Raw genomic sequence first — 20,788 nt, 5'->3', positions numbered from 1 at the left:
ATAGGGGTACAGGAATCGCCCACCTGACCTCAGGCCAGATAAATAGATGTACTTTCGGCAAGGATTTTTAGAGCAGGGGACCTTAGAGTATTACCGTATTTTTTAATGAAATACATGAAATGAGACGATTCTCGTAGGGTTCTCCGAGGTATCCTGTCTTCGTTCTCCTTCCAAATGGCCCTTTCTACGAAAGCCCGTTCGGCTCGAGAAAGCAGACCCTACGCACACTAATAAGGGCCGTACAGATGTGCCTCAATCACATGTTGCTCAATGGAACGAGAAAATCTACTCTACTGCTGGATGTCAGAGTGAGCCTTGTCCCAGCATGCAATTACATGTGCGGTTTTTATACGGCACATTTTAAAACGGCATTTTGTTATACTGTGGGGGAGTTGTTGTATATTCTTATGAAAAAAATCTAAACCGTGGAAGACATTTCTGAACACTGAGGCAGAATTTTTGTAAATGTTCTTTGTCGGCAGTTTTATTGTGATAAAAAAGAAAGTATATATTGACAGTGAAAATACAACTTTTAGATAAAAATGACAGAGTGTGTGTGTTTATTTTGACGTCTTCATGCTATCCATCACTTTGTTCAGGAGTTTGTTGATTTCTTTGTTTCTTGTAACGGCGCGATTTATACAGTGCTGCAGTTTCTCAGCAGATAGTGAAGTCCCTCCTAAAACAAAAAATTGAAAGGGACCAAAAAATATTATGTTTATTCTTCTCCAAGCGAAAGTAATTTAAAATGATTCAAATACACAGATATTTGAAAAGAGCAAAAGCTCATCTGATTATATGACATGAAACAACAGGTGCTGATGTATGGTTGGTTAGGTTTTACAAAATTTACGAGGTCCCATCTCACCTGGTTTATGGACTGCACACAGGCGATCCTCTTCATCTGTTACTACAGTTAATAATGCTGTAGACAAGCTTTCCTCTTCTGCTGTTGGGTCTACGATGGTGATGGTACTGCACAAATGGAAAATTAAAACAGTGTTCAGCAAAATTACTTGACAGGTGTTAGTATGGAAGAAACTTCCTGATCAAAAACTGTGATTTAAAAAAATTGGACAAAATGAGTCTGGTTAATGCACACCCTCCCAAAAAAGATTTACTCACTCGTCAAATACTGCAAATGATGCTCCAACGGGGTGCCGGTTGATCTTCAAATGTTTCTTTTTCTTCATGTCAACTTCTGCTAAATCTGTTTCTTTGTTTATCGTGACTTCAGGGAGTTGAGCTGTGATGAGAAATTTGAAAGGTTGTTGATAAGAACATCACCGGTACAGAGAGGAGGAACTGATACAAGCGGAAAAAATCTCACCGTTCTTTAAAGCTGCCAGCAGAGCTATGATGCAGGTGTCAAGTAAGTTCCCATCATAATCCAAACACATCATATCACAGTACAGCACCCAACAAAGCTAAAGAAAAAACATTTACTGGATTTGCAAATTTTAGATGAAATGAGTAGATAAAATTGATATTTTATTTACATAACATTAGTGAAATGTTAAACACAATAACGTACCTTTGCTTTTTCAATGCACAATTCTTCCATATTTATTAAATCTGAACTGTGGAATATAAAAAGTAAATACCACATTAAGCATCAAAACAAACATTTTAAGAAGTAATACAGTTTTTTTCTGATTCGTTTTTCACTTTCACTTGACAACAAACAAGTGAAAACTTGCTAAAATTAGGGAGAGAATAGAAAAGTATTTGTATCTTGAGCTTTACCTCTCAATAACATCAGCGATAAACTGGCTGGCTGCTTGAGCCTGTTCTCCTGGTGGACCGGTTCTGAATCTAGATGAGCACAGGGGTGGCAGATCTATATTTGGAACTTGAAACACCAGAGAGAAACATTCATGAATGAAATGTCAACAAATGCACTAAAGCACATAGATAACTGATATAAAGATCTTCCATATTTGTTATTCGCAAGAGAATAGGTTTCTAGACTAATTTCTCACATGAATTTAGTATAATTTAAGAAATAATGATCTCATGACATAAAATAAACTGCAGTATGTACATAAATGATATTTACTCTTACATACAATACATGTTGGAAAAAATGAACTACCTATATAGCCTTCATTTGGAGCATCAGAGGGGGGCATTGTCAATTCCTGCAAGCAAAAATATTCTGTAACTTTAAATCAAAATATGTTTAAAAAACGATGGAAGATAACCTTACAGCTTTTAATCCGCAGATTACTGTGGTATTCCCGATTTTCACCATTGCTGATCCATTAGCTGTATTTATAGAATCTAGGAAAACATTGAGCAAATGATGTCTTATATTTTAACATATATTTATATTAAAATCACTTATTGTATACTGTGCATCCTAAACTTACTAATGTTTAACGTTGTGGGTCTAAACTCCCCCAATTCTCTCCCATCTGGACGACAGTTTTCTTTCTGTTAAACACCAGATGAACACTTTATATTTAAACACTCCTTTTCCATCTAAATCACAATTTGTCTTTTAGTTTTGATGGATCAACTCACCAAAAAGCTCCTGTGATATTCAAGAGGCTCTGCGGTTCTGAAAATAAAATGAATCACCAGGTTATATCATTACATTTGTCATCACTTCAAATATATTTAATGTTTGCTAAACCAATTCATGTTCGCTGTCAACGTTTGTTCTGTACATGTGATTCATGCTCTCCGCACTTACTTGAATCCAGCCGCCATGATGTTTAGACGCACCACGTGAAGACGGTTCTGACGTAGACGCAAATACGCTCCCCTCCGTTCCGATGGAGGGCGCTAGTGTTTTTTCCGATGAAGCGCTGAGCGGCGTGCGCTCTCTTTGCCCGATGTGATGATGTGGTTTGTGACTGCGGCTTCCGCGTAGGTGTTTCTCTGTGACTGGAAGTAAAGTTCAACAATGAAAATTTGATAATTTCCCCCCGTAATTTAATACGACACCCATTCATATGTGTTCCGCCTCATGAAGTCAAAAGAAGGCTCGTTTTTAGGCTTTTTTATATGAGGCAGCAGCAGCACATAAATTGTTGACAGCTTCCCTGCAGTGCTGTTTTGACTGGGATATGGATAATGGATTGCTGTATATGTGAATTAATACAGTATCTGCTGTGTCTAGCGCTCATCGCCTTTCTTCTGGTAAAAATCTCCATTTGTTGACTGTTTTCGTGTGTTTTGTTTTGAATTGTTAAGATCTTTATTATGCAGTTGTTTAAAGAAACTTTCAGCTTGAAACACCTCAGTTGTTGGTTATGGTATCAAAAAGCGTCAGTGAGTTGTCGGTTTGTCTCTGTAGGCTGTTGTCATTGCCCATGTCAGTGCAAAGATGGTTGATCAGACTCGCCATGAGAAGGAGAAATTCTTTATAACTGCGGAAGGCAAGACGGAGTCATTCCCCAGTCTGTTGGATCCTCACTCGCTGGAGCTGTCTGTGGTGGTGCCTTCATACAACGAGGAACTCAGATGTAAGTTGTCTGTTTTGACATGACCGTAGTAGGGGGCTCTGAACATGAACTAATAATCTGCCTTTACTGAAGCACAACATAGGACACCATATAATAACTACAAGAATCAGATAACATCTTGTAAATTCAGACTGAAACAAGAAAAGTTGTAATTGTGTTAACGAAATGATGCATACATTCATTTAAATAGGAAATGTATCTGTCTTATAACAGTGCCTGTCATGATGGATGAAGCCATGGAATACCTGGAGAAACGTCAGGTGCGTCATTTTTCTTTCAATTTTTTAGGCATGCACCGATATATAGATTGTTAGGCCGATAACCGATAATTCTTTAAAATTAGAAGCCGATAACTGATATATAGCCGATATACAGTATCTAAATATTAATATAAAATTCTTAAGACTGAAACAAAAGGCACAAAGTGGACAAATGCTTTTATTGAAAACATTGACTGCAGAAAACAAGGTAAACATTAGTTACATTTTTACGTTTAGTCATTTGTCAGACGCTTTTATCCAAAGCGACTTACAGTGCACTTATTACAGGGACAATCCCCCTGGAGCAACATGGAGTAAAGTGTCTTGCTCAAGGACACACTGGTGGTGGCTGCTGGGATCGAACCAGCAACCTTTTGATTTACCAGTTCAGTGGTTTAACCCACTAGACCACCATCTCCATTTTCCCTTTTCTGCCTGAAAATCATGTACCAAGGCTACTTTAAACTTGTTAACGGTTCTTTAACCTTCAAACTTTTCTGGTATATTTTTAGTTAATAAACAGATGTTCTTTATTGTCACATGTCTAACAGGTCTCAAGACAGAAAGCATTCAGACAGCAGTCCGATTCAAACAATATGCTTTATGTCTCATCATTTACACATTCATAAATACTGTATCTATATACTGTACCTACGCTAACAATGTTTTGCTAATAGCAGTAAGTGACTGATCACAACAGAAAGACAGCACTGTACAGTATTATAACTGTGACCAGCGTGCAGCTGAAGATGTTTAGCCAGAGGAAATTATTCATGATTTATCGGCTATAATATATTGGCCTTAAATGTATTATCGTCCGATACCGATAACTTTAAAAAAGAATTTTTAGAAATTTTTCGTACATCCCTATTTTTTTTTACTTCCACAATATTGTGAAGTCATAGGCTAGTGTTATGAATTTGGATTTGATTAAAGTGGATTAAGCTTTTGGATACCCCTGCTAACGGGTTTTTAACAGTTTTCTTCCGGATTGTGACAAATAAATACATAGTTAATACAACAGTGTGTAATTGTCACCACCAGGGGGCAGTGTTATAACAAAAGTCGCACTGTCCAAACCTAAACTGTTTTGCTGTCAACTTTTTCAGAAGAAGAATCCATCGTTCACATACGAGGTTATTGTAGTAGACGATGGAAGCAAAGACAAAACTACAGAGGTATTTTTTATATTAAAAAACAAATTTTGTGGAATTATACTTTGCTTTCAAATTCAGTACTTGACTGTTTCTCATTCTTAGGTTGCTATGGGATACACAAGAAAGTATGGAGCGCAAAAAGTGAGAGTGTTGACACTGGTTAAGAACCGTGGAAAGGGTGGTGCAGTGAGAATGGTAAAATTACAAAAAAACCTTGGATAGATATAAACTGCAGAACTGTCTTTGATTTAAAAAAAATGTGCGTATTACATTTTCAGGGGACTTTAAGCTGCCGTGGACGTCTCATTCTCATGGCTGACGCAGATGGAGCAACCAAGTTTGCTGACCTTGAAAAAGTGGAAGCTTCTCTTCAAAGCATCAGCCCCAAGCCTGTGAGACACCACTGTCTGTAGACCAAAATAGACAAAAACATTTCAGAGTGTTTGTTATGCTGAACTTAATATGAGAATACATTGCTGACTAAGGTTTTACAAGGAGATAAGCATATAAAAAACAACATGCCTTTCCATAGGTCAAGAGATCTCAAAAAATCTGAAAATCCTTTTGTTTCATTTTAATGCAGGAGAACATGGCAATCTCCTGTGGATCCAGAGCTCATCTGGAAAAAGAATCAGTGGCTCGGGTAAAAAGTATTTCTTAAAGTATCAACAGAACAATAACTGTAAGATATGTGAGAGAAATCCTTATCTTCTTTAGCTGAGCATTTAGCATTTATATACTTCTGTTTCGTCTTGTAACAGCGGTCTGTATTTCGAACTTTTCTGATGTATGGATTCCACTTTCTGGTGTGGTTCTTTTGTGTGAGGGGGATTAAAGACACACAATGCGGTTTCAAGCTCTTCACCCGTGAAGCGGCTTTGAAAACATTCTCCAGTCTGCACGTGGAACGCTGGTAAGGAGGTTTAAAACCTAAAATGAACACTAAGCATCTCATTCTAAAATGTATGTAGTTTAATGCACCTGGTTTTTTGTGCAGGGCATTTGATGTTGAACTCTTATACATTGCGCAGTGTTTTAAAATACCCATATCTGAAGTGGCCATTAACTGGACAGAGATCGAAGGTTTGCGCTGTCATTTTTGAAATATAATTGCTCTTCAGACCTAACTGCAATAAATTACACAAAAAAGCTAAATTCCACTATGAGGTAACAAATGCTTGTTTTATTGCGTACATTAGGGTCAAAGTTGGTGCCGTTCTGGAGTTGGCTGCAGATGGGAATGGATCTATTCATTATCAGGCTGCGTTATCTCACCGGTGCCTGGACGTTGGAGTCCGACAGAAAAACCCAGTAGCCCTGTAAATGCTAGTGTGCTTGTCACTGTTCATGAGCTGAAAGAGGCTTGCGGGGGCAGCGGTGAAACACACAGTCCATCGATGCAAATGAAATGTCAGCATTGACATTTTATCACTATTACTGACCGTGCCGTGACCACATAAGCGAGGGGTCTTTGTGTTTTGTTTATGTTATGTTTTTCATGTTTTTTATTTTTGTCACAGTTACAAATCTGGTTTTGGTTTAAAACGGTTCTTATAAATGGCCAAATAAAAAATATTTGTGAAATAACTTTTTTGCAGTGACTAAGCATGAAAACAGCCTTCTATAAATTATGTTGTTTTTACTCGAGCATCATTTTTAATTCAAAAAAGTTTAAAAGCATATTGGCCAGAAATTGGCAAAATAATCTAAATTGATGTGCAACATTAAAGAAACATTGATGATTCGTAATTTCAAACAAAACAAATTAGTTGGGTTTAACTTCATTTTAAGGTTTAAAACCAGTGCCATCCAAATAATGTTTAAACAAACTCACCCACACATAAAAACACGGTTGATTGGCTAAAAGTACATGGTTTATGGTCTGGCATGTATATTTGGCTTTAATGTGGTGTACTCAACGGGTTACTAGTCTGCACCCTGGGAAGAGTATCCCTTTTGACCTCCATCTCTCTTCCAGGAAGGCGTTTTATTTTACCCAACCCGGTCAGCTTGTTTACAAGTATAAAACGGGTTTAATTTCGGTATTTCGCATTATGGATACTATTAAAAATAATGTTAATTCAACTACTCTCCATTTGTTAAGACGTAAACACTGAGACCGGTCAAAAATGTATATGGTCCTGAACACCTTGATCGTTTTTTATTGGAAACGATCCCCCTGTCAGAGTCATCTGATCAAAGAGCGCACTAAATATGCGGCCTGTCATTATTGGGAGTATTGTTACGTTCCCCTGCAGTTGTTGTAAACTGTGAAAATGTCAAACTTCTAGACTCTCTGTCGCCATCCTGACTTGCGTCATTAACTGGACAAGTCACTGTTCTCGCACAATCGAAATGTATCCGTCCGCACTGAGGAGAAATAGATCTATCGATAAGTCTGGCGCTCGGCCAATCTAGCACCTTATGTTTTATATTTGACAATGGACGCTTACATCCTCTCTCGTCTAACTAATGTATACGACTGTTTTATATACATAAACCAACTAGGATATATTTGGAGAAACAGAGCAAGATTACACCTGGGCTTTGTCCAACTACCTTTTGTAATTAAGTCTGTTATTTCTCGTCATGACTGCTATAAATGACCAAACTATAACTATTGACCAGACGCAATAACTTTCACAACTTTCTCAACAACTCATCTGTATGCGACTGTCATCTCATCCTGTAACAAAACACCGCTTCCCCACAACGACCAGTTTTCTCTCTCACTCCGGGCTTTGAATGGGACGGTGATGACCCCTGTGTGTCTGTCTGATGTCCTGGGAGAGTTCCAGCAGGGCTGCGGATGAATTCCGCACTGAGGCGCAGAGGCTCCAGTCTGGCTGACGCCGAGGCTCTGCTGCCGGAGCGTCGCGGGCTCCATCCAAACACGCGCTGTACACCTCCAATCAGGACGAGCGGCTGAAGCGCGCGAGCCTTCGCGGATTTATCCTCCTACTACTGCGCGTGTTGTTATTTGACTCATCGGAAGGTAAGGAAAGAACAGTTTATAAACAATTCTGCTGATATTTAGATATTTATATTTAAAGTGAAGTTTAAGGTATGAAAGTAAAGTAAATGATGGGAAAACGTGCTGTATGTCAAGTGTCTGTTGGCGTGTTTCTTGACTTTATTCTTGCTCTCTATGTTAAACTTGTTGCTTCATGTACTTAAGAGTTTTGGGATGCGGAGTAAACATTGTTATGACACTTGTCGTGTAATGATGCTGCTTCCTAATGCGATACATAGTGACAGTTTTGTTTACCTGATGCGTTCACGCTTTTAAATGACGGCAACGTGTAGAGTTTTAATTCTAAAGAAGTAAAAACGAGAAGAAACGAGAGTTGGAGTGAAGGATGTGTATGTGTGCGTTTGCGGGGGAGTTTAGATGATTAAGTCTATCTCAGCACTCAGACTCACAGACGCCAGTTTCATGAGGGCACGCTGCCTTTGAGAACACACCAGACCCTCCATTGATCTGCCTGTCTGTGCCTATTCGACATTCATTCACATTTCCTTTGAGATCTTCAATATAATCTCAACATAATTGTTTGATGGGGTGTGTTGAGTTCTGTTTAAAAAGCAGGAATATTTTCAATGAGAGTTATTTGCTCTGTTTGTTCAAAGATTGATGCAGTAGTCTCTTGTTTCAGATGCATATACAGCATTGATTTTTAGCGGATCGTTTTCCGCATAAAGCTTTGACAGGAAAGGGAGAGGAAGAATAGGTGAGGTGGGGTGATAAAGAATAGATTACAGTAGGACCTGTTGACTGGAAGAATGACTCAAAAATCTCCATCACATAAGAAGCTGAGGGGAATTGTCTACACACGTTATCACAATGTAGAAGTCTTTATGGTCGTTTTGATTTTTGGTGTGAAACGTGGACTTGCGTTTGCGAGATTCACCCAAAATTATTTAGGCTCTTGTGTTTATTTTGTTACGGCTATTTCTGTCCACTAATAAAAGTCTTGACATCCGTCTTGGTTTCTTTCACCAGATAAGAACTCTTTCATCTGCTGACTCTTTGGCTGAAACATCAAGGTCGGGAGGTCTTACTTCCAAATCCCGGCGTTATTTTGGCTGTCAAGCAATAAACTGGGACTCTTGTTTTCCAGAGCGGATGTGATTTAAAACAGATCTCTCTTGTGTGCCCCAAGCTTTGTGACAAATCCAGTGTCGCCCCATCCCACGATGCACTCCAGTACATCCATCACCTCTCTGTTCTCCTTCACCAGTCCAGCTGTGAAAAGACTATTGGGATGGAAACAAGGAGACGAGGAAGAGAAGTGGGCGGAAAAGGCTGTCGATTCTCTCGTGAAGAAGCTCAAGAAGAAAAAGGGAGCCATGGAGGACCTGGAAAAGGCGCTGAGCTGTCCCGGCCAGCCCAGCAAGTGTGTTACCATTCCACGCTCCCTGGACGGAAGGCTCCAGGTGTCCCATCGGAAAGGTCTGCCGCACGTCATCTATTGTAGAGTGTGGCGCTGGCCGGATCTTCAGTCCCACCATGAGCTCAAAGCTCTGGACTGTTGCGAGTTTCCATTTGGCTCCAAACAGAAGGAGATCTGTATCAACCCGTATCATTACCGGCGTGTGGAGACACCAGGTATGAATGTGTTACCAAACCACGATCTTGTTTTCTTTTTCTGTGTTGTGATTTAATGCTTAAGTTTATGTGTCTGGTTTACAGTGCTGCCGCCAGTTCTTGTGCCACGTCACAGTGAATTTAACCCCCAGCACAGTTTGTTGGCGAAGTTCAGGAATGCCTCCATACACAACGAACCCATGATGCCCCAGAATGCCACTTTTCCAGATTCCTTTCCTCCGAATCCATGTAGCTCATTTTCTTCAACCCCTTCCAACTCTTTAAACCAGTCTCCCACAACACACAGCTACCCAAACTCCCCAGGCAGTGGGACAGAACCTGGGAGCCCGTACCAAATCACAGGTGCATTTTAAAAGTCATTGATTTTAGTCAATAATGTGCATTCAATTATTTTTTTACTATTTCTTAAAGGAATAGTTTACCCTAAAATTAAAATTCTTTCATCCTTTATTCATCCTCATCTTGTTCAAAACCCATGTATGACTCTTCCTTCTGTGGAACAAAAAGTAAGATATTTTGAGAAATGTCTTGGTGGTTTTGTGTCCATACAATGGAGGTCGATGTTGTTTGGTTACCAGTGTTCTTCAAAAAATCTTCCTTTGGGTCATACAGGGTTAGAATGACATTAGGAAATCATTCTAGAACTTTTCTTTTTGGGTTTACTTTCCTTTTCAGCAATTATATCAATTAACTTCGCTCTTTTGTCAAAATTAGTAGTATATAACCATAACACAAACTTTAACATCAACTTGATAGTCTCCATGTTGATCAGCAGAGACCCCTCCTCCACCCTATAGTATGATGGAGACACCGTCTACAGAAGACGTGAAACCAGGGGAGCCGGCCAACTCCCATAAACTCATTCTGTCTGCCCCACATATAGGTAAGACACCTGCACTCTATATATGTATAGAATATACTTACTGTGCAATATATACAGCCACGGAAAGAAATAAGAGATCTCCAAATTATTTTTTATTTTCTATTTATAGGTATGGGTTTAGGAAAAATGTTCGTTTTTGTTTCATTCTGTGAACTACTAACAATATTTCTTCCAAATTTCAAACAAAAATATTGTTTCTCTTTGCATTCATTTCCAGAAAATTAAAAACAGGTCAAAATAACAGAAAAGATGCTGTTTTTATGACCTCAAATACTACAAAGAAAACAAGTTCCTATTCACTTTTAAGCACTACAACAATAATATTTGTACATGTATTTAGGGAAAGTTAAAAAAAAGGTTTTATTTTTTTATCACAATTTTCATGTGTCTTGTCATGCTGTCTGTTTTTCACATTGCTTTTGGATGACTTTACGTCACTCCTGAGGTTTAATTTGTGGAAATTTAAAAGATGCGGGACTAGAATGGACACAACACACATCTAGAAATACTGATTAAATAAAATTTCGAAATAGTCTCTTAATCTTAATTTTTCCACAGCTTTACATACTTAAAACATAAACTTTGTGAAGTGCCAGTCAAACTTTTGGACGGATCTAATCATTGAATACTTTCACTTATTTGATTGAAGTATACATAGGTAGCAAAGGTAAATAGAAATAAGGGTTTAATATAAATGTGATTAATTATAATGATTGGGATTCTCTTTTGGTATCATTTATTGTGAATATGTATTTACCTGGAATGCTATTTCATGAATGGTACTATGATGTTTTGCTGTATCAGATTTGAGGCCAGTGTGTTATGAAGAACCAGAGTATTGGTGCTCGGTGGCATATTACGAACTGAACAATCGGGTGGGCGAGACGTTCCATGCCTCCTCCAGAAGTATGCTCGTGGATGGCTTCACAGACCCCTCCAACAACAAGAATCGATTCTGTCTTGGATTATTATCCAACGTCAACCGAAACTCCACCATCGAACACACCCGCAGACACATAGGAAAAGGTTAGTTTAGCGTTTATTTTCCTACTTTGATTGTTTTGTTTTTGTATTTTATGTTGGATGTGAAATCCACAGAACACCCAGTGTAGTCCTTCTTTAGGCTTTTCAAATGTTATTACAATCCTGAGAGAAAGTGAAAAGACAGCTAGACGCGTTTTTTGCCGGCAGTTAGTGTTGGTCAATCAACGCTGCACTTTAGAAGACCGGAGAGTGGGTCAACACTATCCAAATGTTAGCTTTACTAAGGGTGTAGGATCAGCGTCTCTGTGCCAATGTTGGAAAGACATTAAGTGTTGCCTTAGGTTATAACAGTGACCGGGAAGTATGTAAGAGCACACACACACAGGACAGAGCTGGACAGAGGCCAAATTTGAGGTCCATCTACTTGTGTGAGAGATTATGTAGGGAACAATGCCAAGAACAACGGCATAATCCAGACCAGGACTGTTTTGGAGAATTATTATTTTAAGGTTTCCACTTGGCATGTAATAAACATGTTGACTGTTGAGAATTAAGCAATGACATAACTCAAATTTTCTATATTAATTCCAGTGTTTGTTCAGAGGTTGTATTACGATTGTCTGGGAACTTTGTGGTTCTGGCGAATTTTTTTTCCACAAAAGCCACTCTTATAATAATAATTTCAGAACTTTTATAATACCTAATTTGTATTATTCTGTGGACCTGTGAAGTCAAAAAACTCTCTAACTTTGCTCTGTATACTGTGTTAGGTTGTATGAGATGTCTTCTTTTTATTAATTGCACTTATGCTTTTGTACTTATGCTGTCCCAATTGCTTCTATTGCTTACCCCACCTGTAAGACGCTTTTGATAAAAGCGTCTGCTAAATTACTAAATGTAAATGTAAATATACATAAAAAATGAATATAGTAACATAATAAAAGAAAACAAATATTTCTACACATTTTTACGTTTTTCTGGCTTGGTTTCAGGTGTGCACCTGTATTATGTCGGAGGTGAGGTGTACGCGGAGTGTCTCAGTGACAGCAGTATTTTTGTACAAAGTCGGAACTGTAACTACCAGCATGGTTTTCATGCCACCACCGTCTGCAAGATCCCGAGCGGGTGCAGCCTCAAGATCTTCAACAACCAGCTGTTTGCGCAGCTGCTGTCACAGTCAGTAAATCACGGCTTCGAGGTGGTTTATGAGCTCACCAAGATGTGCACAATCAGGATGAGTTTTGTCAAGGTAAAGACTATGTGCTGCTTGCATTTAGAAGGAGCTTTATTGCCAAGTATGTTCACACACACAAGGAATATGACCTGGCGACAGGAGCTTAGTTCAGAAGGAAGTGTACACAGGGTGCAAACATATTGCAAATATACATTAAAAAGTGAAAGATATGTAGACAACAAAACGACATATAATTTGATTATGTACAGATGTGTTATTTATGGGTTTAACCTATTTTTTTTTTTACAATTTACAGTTTCCAGGAGCTATGTGCTAGCGCTTAGCAATGCCATAGCATCCACACAGAATTTAGAAAACATTAGAAAGGGTATAGCAGTGCAACACTGGCAACCGTCTACTACAATGTAGCATTTCAAAGATGATTTTTCAAGGAATTCTGGGAATAAATAATATATTTTTTTCAGGGATGGGGAGCAGAATATCACCGTCAGGATGTCACCAGCACCCCCTGCTGGATAGAAATCCACCTACATGGACCGCTGCAATGGCTAGACAAGGTTCTGACCCAAATGGGATCACCACACAATCCTATTTCTTCTGTGTCCTAATGCATTAGATGCATTCATGGCCACCTATCCAGAGGAACAGGACAAATAGTCTCCAAAGGACTTATATAAATACAAAGGCACACATAATTCTCTTTATCTTGAAAATATCTGTCATTTCAATGGATTTTAGAAGTACAGGTAGGATCAGCCAGGAGGTTTGCATGGTAACATGCTGTTAAAAAAACAATTGTGTGGTTAGATAAGTGTTTTAACAAAAACAAGATTTCTGCTTCACAGTACGTGTAACAGACAAATTCAGATAGCATCTTACTAAAAAGAAGCCAAAGAAAATGTGTAAGTAGACAGGTATTCATTTCAATGATGTTTGTCCGGCTCATACGTGCCTACTCTAAGTGTTATTCAGTTTAACTTGCTTTTTTGTTTTTGTAATATAAAGGTTTCCTCCTATTTCTGCCTGTTGTGTTTTTGTGACAAATGCATATACCAAAAGATAAAGTTTTTTTTAAATAAAAGCTTAAAATCTAAAATAAAGTATTTAATTGGTATGGATGATTATAAAACTGAAAAGAGCAGGTTAGCATTTTACAAAAGATCAATAAAATCTTTATTTGATCACTTTTTTTCAATTCAAGCTTTCCTCATCTTTAAAATAGTAATAAAGATCATTCAACAAAATATGTGTATATGCTGTTTTTCAGCAATACAAAAAAACACTGTTAGTAACTTCCATTAATAATAATGGAGACCTCAATTTAGAAATACTGTAAAAAATATATATATACACTCACATTTGGATGTACATTAATAACTTATCTGTTACGCATTAAATAATGTTTGTCAATGGCTTTTTAATGAAAGTTATAAAAGCGTTCCAATCAAATACAAATAAAAACTGAATTCTTCCAATCATTTATTGATTTCTACAGCTGCAGCTTTATTTTTTCATCATTTTAAAGACAAGTTAAAATACACTATATGAAGCACAACAGAATGGCCGTTTAAATACATTTGACATACGGTAGATTTAGCTGATTATTTGTTTGCTGATATCAACAGCTTCATGATGAGACAAGTACTTAAGATCAATCAGATCATTCAGAAAATATCCAAGTTTCCAGGCTGCAGGGCTGATGTTCTCCACACCATCTAATGACGGTGCAGGTCACAGATGCTGACAGTCCCCATTTCAAAACACAATATTCCCTGTTTGAAATGTTTGTAAAACATGATCGCATTTAATCCTCTTCAGTAGTTGTGCTGGGTTTGCGTGCGGTTCTGTGTGGTCAGCAAACGTTGTTGCTGCTGTAAAAAGCTGATAACTTCTGGGCTCCTCAGCAGAGACTACAGCCAAGAACAACGGAAATGGGTAAATTAAAATGACAAAAAGAAAAAGCTACTCATAATAATGTACACGTGAAAACAAGATACAATAAAACCAGTTACTATAGGCAAAAAAAGAAAGTATGGTTGACTTACCAGCCTCTTTTGATTCAACACCTGCTCAATGAGGGAAGGTCTTGCTGGTCTGTCTCCAATGGTACCCAGCCGTTGCTTAGTAACTGAGACAGGCCTCTCCTCCGAACCCTCCTAGAAAACCATTTAAGATGCAAACAGCAATTAATTTTAATTTAAATTAGATGTGCGAGTAAATAATAAAAAGAACCAAAAAACAAGGAATGAAATGAAGACAAACACAAAACGTATCAGATCTAAAAGTACTGTATATGTTGATAGTTTCTTAGTTTGGTTATAACTTAAACATTAAATAATAAAGATGTATTATTCCAAACCAAACGGCTTGTCCACAAATGTCTTACTTCTAATTTTCCAGACGACATGGCCTGGTCGCTTTTCTTCTTCTTATATTTGTCTTTGTACATTTTGTTGCGGTGCTTTTTACACATCCACGGTTTCCTGGCTTTGGCCACCTGTGTGGTGGTCTCCGTGCAGCCGTCATAGGTGCAGGTCTTCGGCACACTCTCGCTCTCTCCGGACGTATCGTCGTCGTTGAGCTCTTCCGGGCTGCCCGCGCCGTCTCTGGCGTCCAGCGCGTCGCTCTCGTCGCCGGGGTCGTCAGCGTCGTACAGTAAGTTCTCCGGGTCTGACGGCGTGGTTGTGCTGCTCTCCGCGGGTGCGGGGGCTTGACCGTCCTTTCCCGAAGAGTAAACGCTGTCGCTCATCGTGACCGTTTACAGTAATATCCCAAACTGTCATGCGCTTTGTTATTGTTTGTTTTCACTCAGGCAACGATCAGATCTGTTTGTGAACCCACACATTTATCTAGTATTAAGTTGAATTAAAAACGTTAAATATGTTAAAAAAAAGCCGGCACAGCGCATTGGATTAAAGGATAAACATTTAGGATGCGATCCCTGAAGGACCACTGTCTAGCCACTATGCGTAAAAATGACGCTGTGATGATGGCCACCGAGGAAAGACAACACTCCACTGTTGGATCAGATCATGTGGCGCCTTCTAGTGGCTCCACACAACGGCACAACTTACTTCACACACAGTAAGTTGTATTGAATTTGAAAAATATATATAGTTTTGCTTCTAGAATAAATATATCAGCCTTAGGTTATCTATACATTAAGAAAACGTGGAGAAAGAGCGCATTTAGGAGATTTAAGGGCTCTTACTTCGGAGATCATCATCCTGAACGTCCATCCATCCATTTTCTACCGCTTATCCGAACTACCTCGGGTCACGGGGAGCCTGCGCCTATCTCAGGAGTCATCGGGCATCAAGGCAGGATACACCCTGGATGGAGTGCCAACCCATCGCAGGGCACACATCCTGAACGTGGACAACTTAATTATGATTTTATTGACAGTTTATTTTTACCATTAACAGAATATAAGGAGTTACCATTTAAACAAAAAAAAATCTGTGGGTGCATGTTAAATGGAATGTTTACTAAATTATTTATTGGCCTTTTAAAACATTAAATTAAATACTGTTAACACATAGGAATGATACATATTTTTGTACCTCTAAAATACTTTTTTAAGAATAAAAAAATCATATAAATTCACAGATGAGTTCGATTCTCTCTCTCTCTCTCTCTCTCTCTCTCTCTCTCTCTCTCTCTCTCTCTCTCTCAAGCTGTCTGTCTGTCTTTCAGCAGGACAGTGATGACACGGTTGATCTCTGTGAGGAAATGCTGCAGATCTCCATGTTAGTGAAGGAGCTCCCTGCTTCACTGCTGCATTCCGGGTATGTAGAACTGGAAGAAATGATGTTCTTCAGCCTGTGCAGAGCAATGATTAACAGGCTAAGCAGGAAGAGCAGGAGGCTCAGGAAGATGGAGATGTAGACATACACATTCGCAGTCCGGCTATATGAGACAGTGGCCGCGCCTGTAGAAACGGTTGTAGGGCTGAACCTCAGGAAACTCTCACTGTTAACCTCTGTGCCGTTTATCTCATCCACCGATCCATCAATACCAGACATCTCTGAAGGATTTGGAAATCTACTGGGTAGAGACAGTTTAGATATATAATACAGTTATATATTCCATGGTATTGTATAACACTGCACATAGTATATACTCAGTTAAAAATCTCTATTTTATTATTTTTATTACATTATATATATATATATATATATATATATATATTCATTCATATTTAGAGTGTTAGTTGAAAATAATTATTTATGAGTGCATAAATACCAAATTTTATTTTCATATGTATTTATTGATCCCTTGGAGTGTTTTGAAGTAATATTTCTATTCTAAACTGCAGTCAAATTCTGGTATGAAACTCAATTCCAAGTCAATATCATATTTGTCTGGCCACTAGAGTTCATGGCACACAGAATATGTTTCCTCCCTCTCTCTCTCTTTGATGAATTCTGTTATCGTTTAATAAAACAACAACAACAACCAGAACACTTAAATACTTCAGATTGGATGTGAAGAGGATGATAATCACATTTAATTATGCTTTTTGTATCCAAGCAACATGTGTATCAGTAGACTCATAAACTGGTGGGTGTTGTTATAGGGCCACGGCTGGTCCATTAGGACTTTGGGGTGGTCACACTGGCTCAGTGGTCCACACTGAAGGTCACACTGTTGTTTACGCTGGCTGCATACTCAACTCATAAATAATAGATTGAATGGCACTTGAGTGGGAAAATGTCACGGCTTTTTGAATTCAAAAAGGCTGAATCTTTTGTTTGACAGGCTGTCACTATCAAACCGGAACACAAAAATTGTACCAATCTGTTTTTCCGTATTCACATCTGACGTTGTTTTTTTCTGTCTCTTACACTTCCAGCTTTTAGCAGGAAAGTTTTTCATATTTACAAGCTGTTTTATTTGACAGGCAATGTTACATGATTCACATTTAGCTCTCACATATTTCCCCTGAGACGAACATAATTTAGCCGAGGTCACCTCAGGTGTGCGGGCATCTTTTTCATTTTGCTGTCAATTCATAAGAGACCTCACGAGTCATATGCGGATCAGTGTATAAATGAGCTGCCTGTCTGCAATCTGATCTCAGTGTGCCATATGCGTCTTCTTTTTATTATGCATCATTGCTTTCAATCACAACAGGTTGATTGAAGAATCTAATTTACATTTTCATTTTTATTAATAGTATGCAACCCAGCTAACAATGTTTGGTTCCTCAAATATTTGTACAGGGTTTTCTTGTAATGTTAACGAAATAAAACATTATTTTTAGATTAATTTAAGGGACATTATTATTTGATTCCAAAAAATAAGTAACCAGGAATTAAGTACCAACTTAAGGGCACATTCTGTATTTGCTGGGATGCTATTATGGATTCAGTATTATTATGGTATATCGTTTTTGATTTCCGAGAATTCCTAATATTGAACACAGATTTTACACAATCCAGAAGTATTTTAAGAATGTTGTCATCCACCTCATAACACAAAGCTTGCGATTTGTTTGTTTGGTGGATTTTTTTGGTTACTGAAGCACTTTTGTGTGGGATGAAAACGTCCGAGCCAAAGTGGGCCCAGAGAGCCTGTGGTTAGAGTTCATTATAAAAGGAATGAATTCCTTTCTGTCTGAGTCATGTAAAGGGCACAAAACCCTTCAGCACAAAAGGTAAAACTGAAGCACAGAGTTATCAATCTTATTTTCCGCTGTTTTCTTCAATCAACAGTCAGCTCTGCTACAAATCCAACCAGCACCTAAGTTAACTCTACCTTTAATGTTACCCCCCAACAGCTTTTTCAATAGTGTGATATGAACCCCTGAGGAAATGTACTTCATTTGTTTACTCCTGTGATTCGCCTGTCTCTCAATGGTGCACCCCCATACTTTTCCAGTTCCAAGAGGAGTTCAATGAGTAATTTCAGTCTCCTCTGTAATCTCTGTTTATAGACTTCATTACAGGCAAGCTTGTAGAACTGGAATGTAGCCATTAAGAAAATGACACTCAAACAAAGGGTACCACAGAGGATGTGAATGTATGAGGGGAGTGGGGGTTGAAGAGATGATGGAGAGTCAGGCAGAGAGAAAGAGAGAGAGACATTTGTCACTGATCGGATTGTCTGTCTGATGACACAAATGTGTGTCGGAGATATTTATATGACTGCTTGCCATAACGTATTATCAGAGGATTTCTTTGTAAGGTACCTTTTTTGAAATCAGTCGTGCGGTTATGGTTTATCTCAAGAAATGGATAAATCCTATTTCAATCATTTAATATAAAATAGTTGAGCTTAAAAGGGTTTGGGGTGTAATGAGTGTCACTTATTACAAAATGATCTTTACATATAATGCACAATAGGCTACACTGTTTTGAAATCAGTACTACACAATGACATTTTTTTCCTGGGGAGATTTAATTAATCACATTTTAATTATTAATTTATTTATCTTATTCATTTCTATTCGTAAACTGTTTGGCTGTTTATGTTGTAATGAGTGTGTTTAAAATATTGGTGTACATTTATGTCATGACATATTGTAAAACAATTTAGCAAAGATATCTTTTTTAAAACAGTTACCCAGAATTACTCCATATCAGTTTTTTAAGACTACTCAGAGTTTAGCTCTTTAACATTCAAATAAAAAAACACTCAATAGTCATTTCATTTAAGGCACAAAACACAGCCCAGGCAATAATCTAAAATACAGCAATTACTCATAATTTTGTCTACATAGATAAAATAACTACTGACCTTTCTTATGCAGAAGAGTGTCGTCATACTAAACCACACAGCGATCCATCGCTCTCATCTCATGGTTCTGCTGTGAATTCCTCAATTTCTTTTCTAAACTAAAAAACACGCACAAATGCCACTCTTGTCTGTATTGAGAGTGAGAGTGAAAGAAAAAGATCTCTGAATGTGTTCGGTCTGGTGCACCGAGTCTCAACAGTGGGCTTGATATCGACTGTCCAGCTGTTGTACTCGAAATTACCCCTCCTTCTTTTCTCCATTTCATTCCTATCAGCTCTCTCTCTCACTTTCTCGCTCCTCTCTGTCATCTCAATTGACGTATTTTACCTTTCTTTACTTGCAGATCGTTCTTGATGTACGTTTCAATAAAAGAGAAAAACATGTTTGAGGTTGTGAAGAACACTCAAAAGCTGACACATTCAGCTACGTTTTAATGACTATAATTAGCATTTCAATACCTTTGTGATATTACCTTGTCGTGCAGATGATGACATTTTTGACACCGGGAACAAAAGGAGATCGCTCTCGATATGTCTGACCACAGTCCAATCCGAGCATGGATTCTTGATGCCGCGCTCAGTCATTCATATATCTGACAAAACTAATCACAACCCTCATCAGCATCAAAAGAGGAAGGACCTCCCACGCTGCAAACATCAGGCTTTATTCTTCAGATGAAACACCAGGTCTTTATAATATGAGCTCTCAGTGAGACCTTTAGCCACACAGGGTGCATTGTGTCATATCTGACTGGTCTGCTTTGTAAATCAGACGTGAGGGCTGAAATTGAATTGACAAAAGATTTATCCAGAAATAATCATGTTTTCTGCATTTTTATATATAAACACACTTACATCACTTGTTCAATTGCAAATATGAAAAAAGTAGCCTACTGATTTTATCAATAACACAGTTGGCGAAACATTGGCGATCTTGTTGTGTGTCACAATGATAAAATCTTGTCATGTGTTATCTCAGTTTCGACATGTCTCTCTACAGAGACTGTGGAGCAGGCTGGCACATGCATGGAGCTTTGGATGCGAGCGGTGGGGCAGAGCTATGCATGTCAATAGGACAGAATCATTGTGCCTTCTGGGAATGTCTTATCTTCTCAGTTCTGTGCGCTGAAAAATGCAATCTCCTTTAGATTCTGGATGGCCGTAAACCAAACAATCGCTGTCTGGTCTATTATTGTTTTGTAGTATGAAGTTTGTTTGAGTTCAAATGAATTATTGTTTTTTGCAGACTCCATTCATTACAAATTCCTATTTAACAGCCTCTCCTGTCCAACAGATTCATCAGAATATTCCCATGTCTCATAAAATTTACAAAGACAGGTAGAAAGAGGACAGTCTCCCAGACATACAGTATATCGGCGATACTCCAGTATCATCTCAAAGACCCGTTGGGAACGTATACCGTTCTTGAACCCTGCTGTGCACGAATCTGTCCTTTGGGCCTTCATAATTGCTCTTGTGCTGAGGCG

The 20,788-nt window shown here is 38.3% G+C and overlaps 5 protein-coding genes across 9 annotated transcripts; 2 read left to right on the top strand and 3 right to left on the bottom strand.

Annotated features, from left to right (window-relative positions):
• Positions 1 to 537: 537 nt before the first annotated feature.
• On the bottom strand, positions 538 to 2,738 carry exosc8 (exosome component 8). Its single transcript, XM_056737264.1, has 11 exons — positions 2,699 to 2,738; positions 2,527 to 2,563; positions 2,373 to 2,436; positions 2,210 to 2,283; positions 2,096 to 2,141; positions 1,747 to 1,852; positions 1,535 to 1,580; positions 1,331 to 1,427; positions 1,126 to 1,246; positions 869 to 975; positions 538 to 679 (listed from the first exon to the last, which is right to left on the bottom strand). Exons 1-11 carry the CDS (start codon positions 2,713 to 2,715, stop codon positions 561 to 563), a joined length of 834 nt encoding a protein of 277 aa, XP_056593242.1. The 5' UTR covers positions 2,716 to 2,738; the 3' UTR covers positions 538 to 560.
• Positions 2,739 to 2,851: 113 nt separating this feature from the next.
• Positions 2,852 to 6,477, top strand: alg5 (ALG5 dolichyl-phosphate beta-glucosyltransferase). Its single transcript, XM_056736179.1, has 10 exons — positions 2,852 to 3,147; positions 3,305 to 3,473; positions 3,687 to 3,733; positions 4,843 to 4,911; positions 4,993 to 5,085; positions 5,169 to 5,282; positions 5,474 to 5,533; positions 5,652 to 5,803; positions 5,888 to 5,973; positions 6,090 to 6,477. The coding sequence occupies exons 1-10, from the start codon at positions 3,082 to 3,084 to the stop codon at positions 6,203 to 6,205; spliced, it is 972 nt and encodes a 323-aa protein (XP_056592157.1). The 5' UTR covers positions 2,852 to 3,081; the 3' UTR covers positions 6,206 to 6,477.
• Positions 6,478 to 8,004: 1,527 nt separating this feature from the next.
• On the top strand, positions 8,005 to 13,577 carry smad9 (SMAD family member 9). Of its 4 annotated transcripts, none has more exons than XM_056736176.1 (6): positions 8,005 to 8,937; positions 9,054 to 9,499; positions 9,584 to 9,841; positions 10,272 to 10,382; positions 11,187 to 11,408; positions 12,359 to 13,163. In XM_056736176.1, the coding sequence occupies exons 2-6, from the start codon at positions 9,088 to 9,090 to the stop codon at positions 12,967 to 12,969; spliced, it is 1,614 nt and encodes a 537-aa protein (XP_056592154.1). In that variant the 5' UTR covers positions 8,005 to 8,937; positions 9,054 to 9,087; the 3' UTR covers positions 12,970 to 13,163. The 4 variants fall into 4 exon arrangements, with proteins under 4 accessions (XP_056592154.1, XP_056592153.1, XP_056592155.1 ...); XM_056736178.1 differs by having other exon boundaries at positions 8,018 to 9,499; positions 12,359 to 12,615; positions 13,026 to 13,577; XM_056736175.1 differs by having other exon boundaries at positions 8,005 to 9,499.
• A 381-nt stretch (positions 13,578 to 13,958) lies between these two features.
• On the bottom strand, positions 13,959 to 15,541 carry rfxap (regulatory factor X-associated protein). Its single transcript, XM_056736180.1, has 3 exons — positions 14,948 to 15,541; positions 14,607 to 14,717; positions 13,959 to 14,471 (listed from the first exon to the last, which is right to left on the bottom strand). The coding sequence occupies exons 1-3, from the start codon at positions 15,308 to 15,310 to the stop codon at positions 14,376 to 14,378; spliced, it is 570 nt and encodes a 189-aa protein (XP_056592158.1). The 5' UTR covers positions 15,311 to 15,541; the 3' UTR covers positions 13,959 to 14,375.
• A 712-nt stretch (positions 15,542 to 16,253) lies between these two features.
• On the bottom strand, positions 16,254 to 19,909 carry LOC130411516 (serine-rich and transmembrane domain-containing protein 1). 2 transcript variants are annotated; one of them, XM_056736182.1, is made up of 2 exons: positions 19,775 to 19,909; positions 16,254 to 16,605 (listed from the first exon to the last, which is right to left on the bottom strand). In XM_056736182.1, exons 1-2 carry the CDS (start codon positions 19,858 to 19,860, stop codon positions 16,254 to 16,256), a joined length of 438 nt encoding a protein of 145 aa, XP_056592160.1. In that variant the 5' UTR covers positions 19,861 to 19,909. The 2 variants fall into 2 exon arrangements, with proteins under 2 accessions (XP_056592160.1, XP_056592159.1); XM_056736181.1 differs by having other exon boundaries at positions 16,254 to 16,608; positions 19,775 to 19,902.
• Positions 19,910 to 20,788: the final 879 nt, after the last annotated feature.

This window comes from Triplophysa dalaica, chromosome 22 (assembly GCF_015846415.1).
Source record: "Triplophysa dalaica isolate WHDGS20190420 chromosome 22, ASM1584641v1, whole genome shotgun sequence".
Classification (NCBI taxonomy): Eukaryota; Metazoa; Chordata; class Actinopteri; order Cypriniformes; family Nemacheilidae; genus Triplophysa; species Triplophysa dalaica.
This window is presented reverse-complemented; position numbering and strand designations above follow the sequence as displayed.

Bases quoted from the DNA above. Each gene is read 5' to 3' on its own strand.
- LOC130411516 (XM_056736181.1), bottom strand. From the start codon at position 19,860: ATGCTCGGATTGGACTGTGGTCAGACATATCGAGAGCGATCTCCTTTT. The intron at 16,609-19,774 runs GTAATATCACAA...GTCTCTACCCAG, and splicing joins GTCATCATCTGCACGACAAG to TAGATTTCCAAATCCTTCAG.
- exosc8 (XM_056737264.1), bottom strand. The intron at 2,284-2,372 runs GTAAGTTTAGGA...ATGTTTTCCTAG, and splicing joins ACCCACAACGTTAAACATTA to ATTCTATAAATACAGCTAAT. The intron at 680-868 runs GTGAGATGGGAC...TTTTTGTTTTAG, and splicing joins GTGTGCAGTCCATAAACCAG to GAGGGACTTCACTATCTGCT.
- smad9 (XM_056736176.1), top strand. From the start codon at position 9,088: ATGCACTCCAGTACATCCATCACCTCTCTGTTCTCCTTCACCAGTCCA. The intron at 9,842-10,271 runs GTGCATTTTAAA...CATGTTGATCAG, and splicing joins GAGCCCGTACCAAATCACAG to CAGAGACCCCTCCTCCACCC. The intron at 10,383-11,186 runs GTAAGACACCTG...TTGCTGTATCAG, and splicing joins TCTGTCTGCCCCACATATAG to ATTTGAGGCCAGTGTGTTAT.
- rfxap (XM_056736180.1), bottom strand. From the start codon at position 15,310: ATGAGCGACAGCGTTTACTCTTCGGGAAAGGACGGTCAAGCCCCCGCA. The intron at 14,718-14,947 runs GTAAGACATTTG...ATGGTTTTCTAG, and splicing joins TGTCGTCTGGAAAATTAGAA to GAGGGTTCGGAGGAGAGGCC. The intron at 14,472-14,606 runs GTAAGTCAACCA...TCTTGGCTGTAG, and splicing joins TGTTGAATCAAAAGAGGCTG to TCTCTGCTGAGGAGCCCAGA.
- alg5 (XM_056736179.1), top strand. From the start codon at position 3,082: ATGGATTGCTGTATATGTGAATTAATACAGTATCTGCTGTGTCTAGCG. The intron at 5,086-5,168 runs GTAAAATTACAA...TTACATTTTCAG, and splicing joins AGGGTGGTGCAGTGAGAATG to GGGACTTTAAGCTGCCGTGG. The intron at 5,804-5,887 runs GTAAGGAGGTTT...TTTTTTGTGCAG, and splicing joins AGTCTGCACGTGGAACGCTG to GGCATTTGATGTTGAACTCT.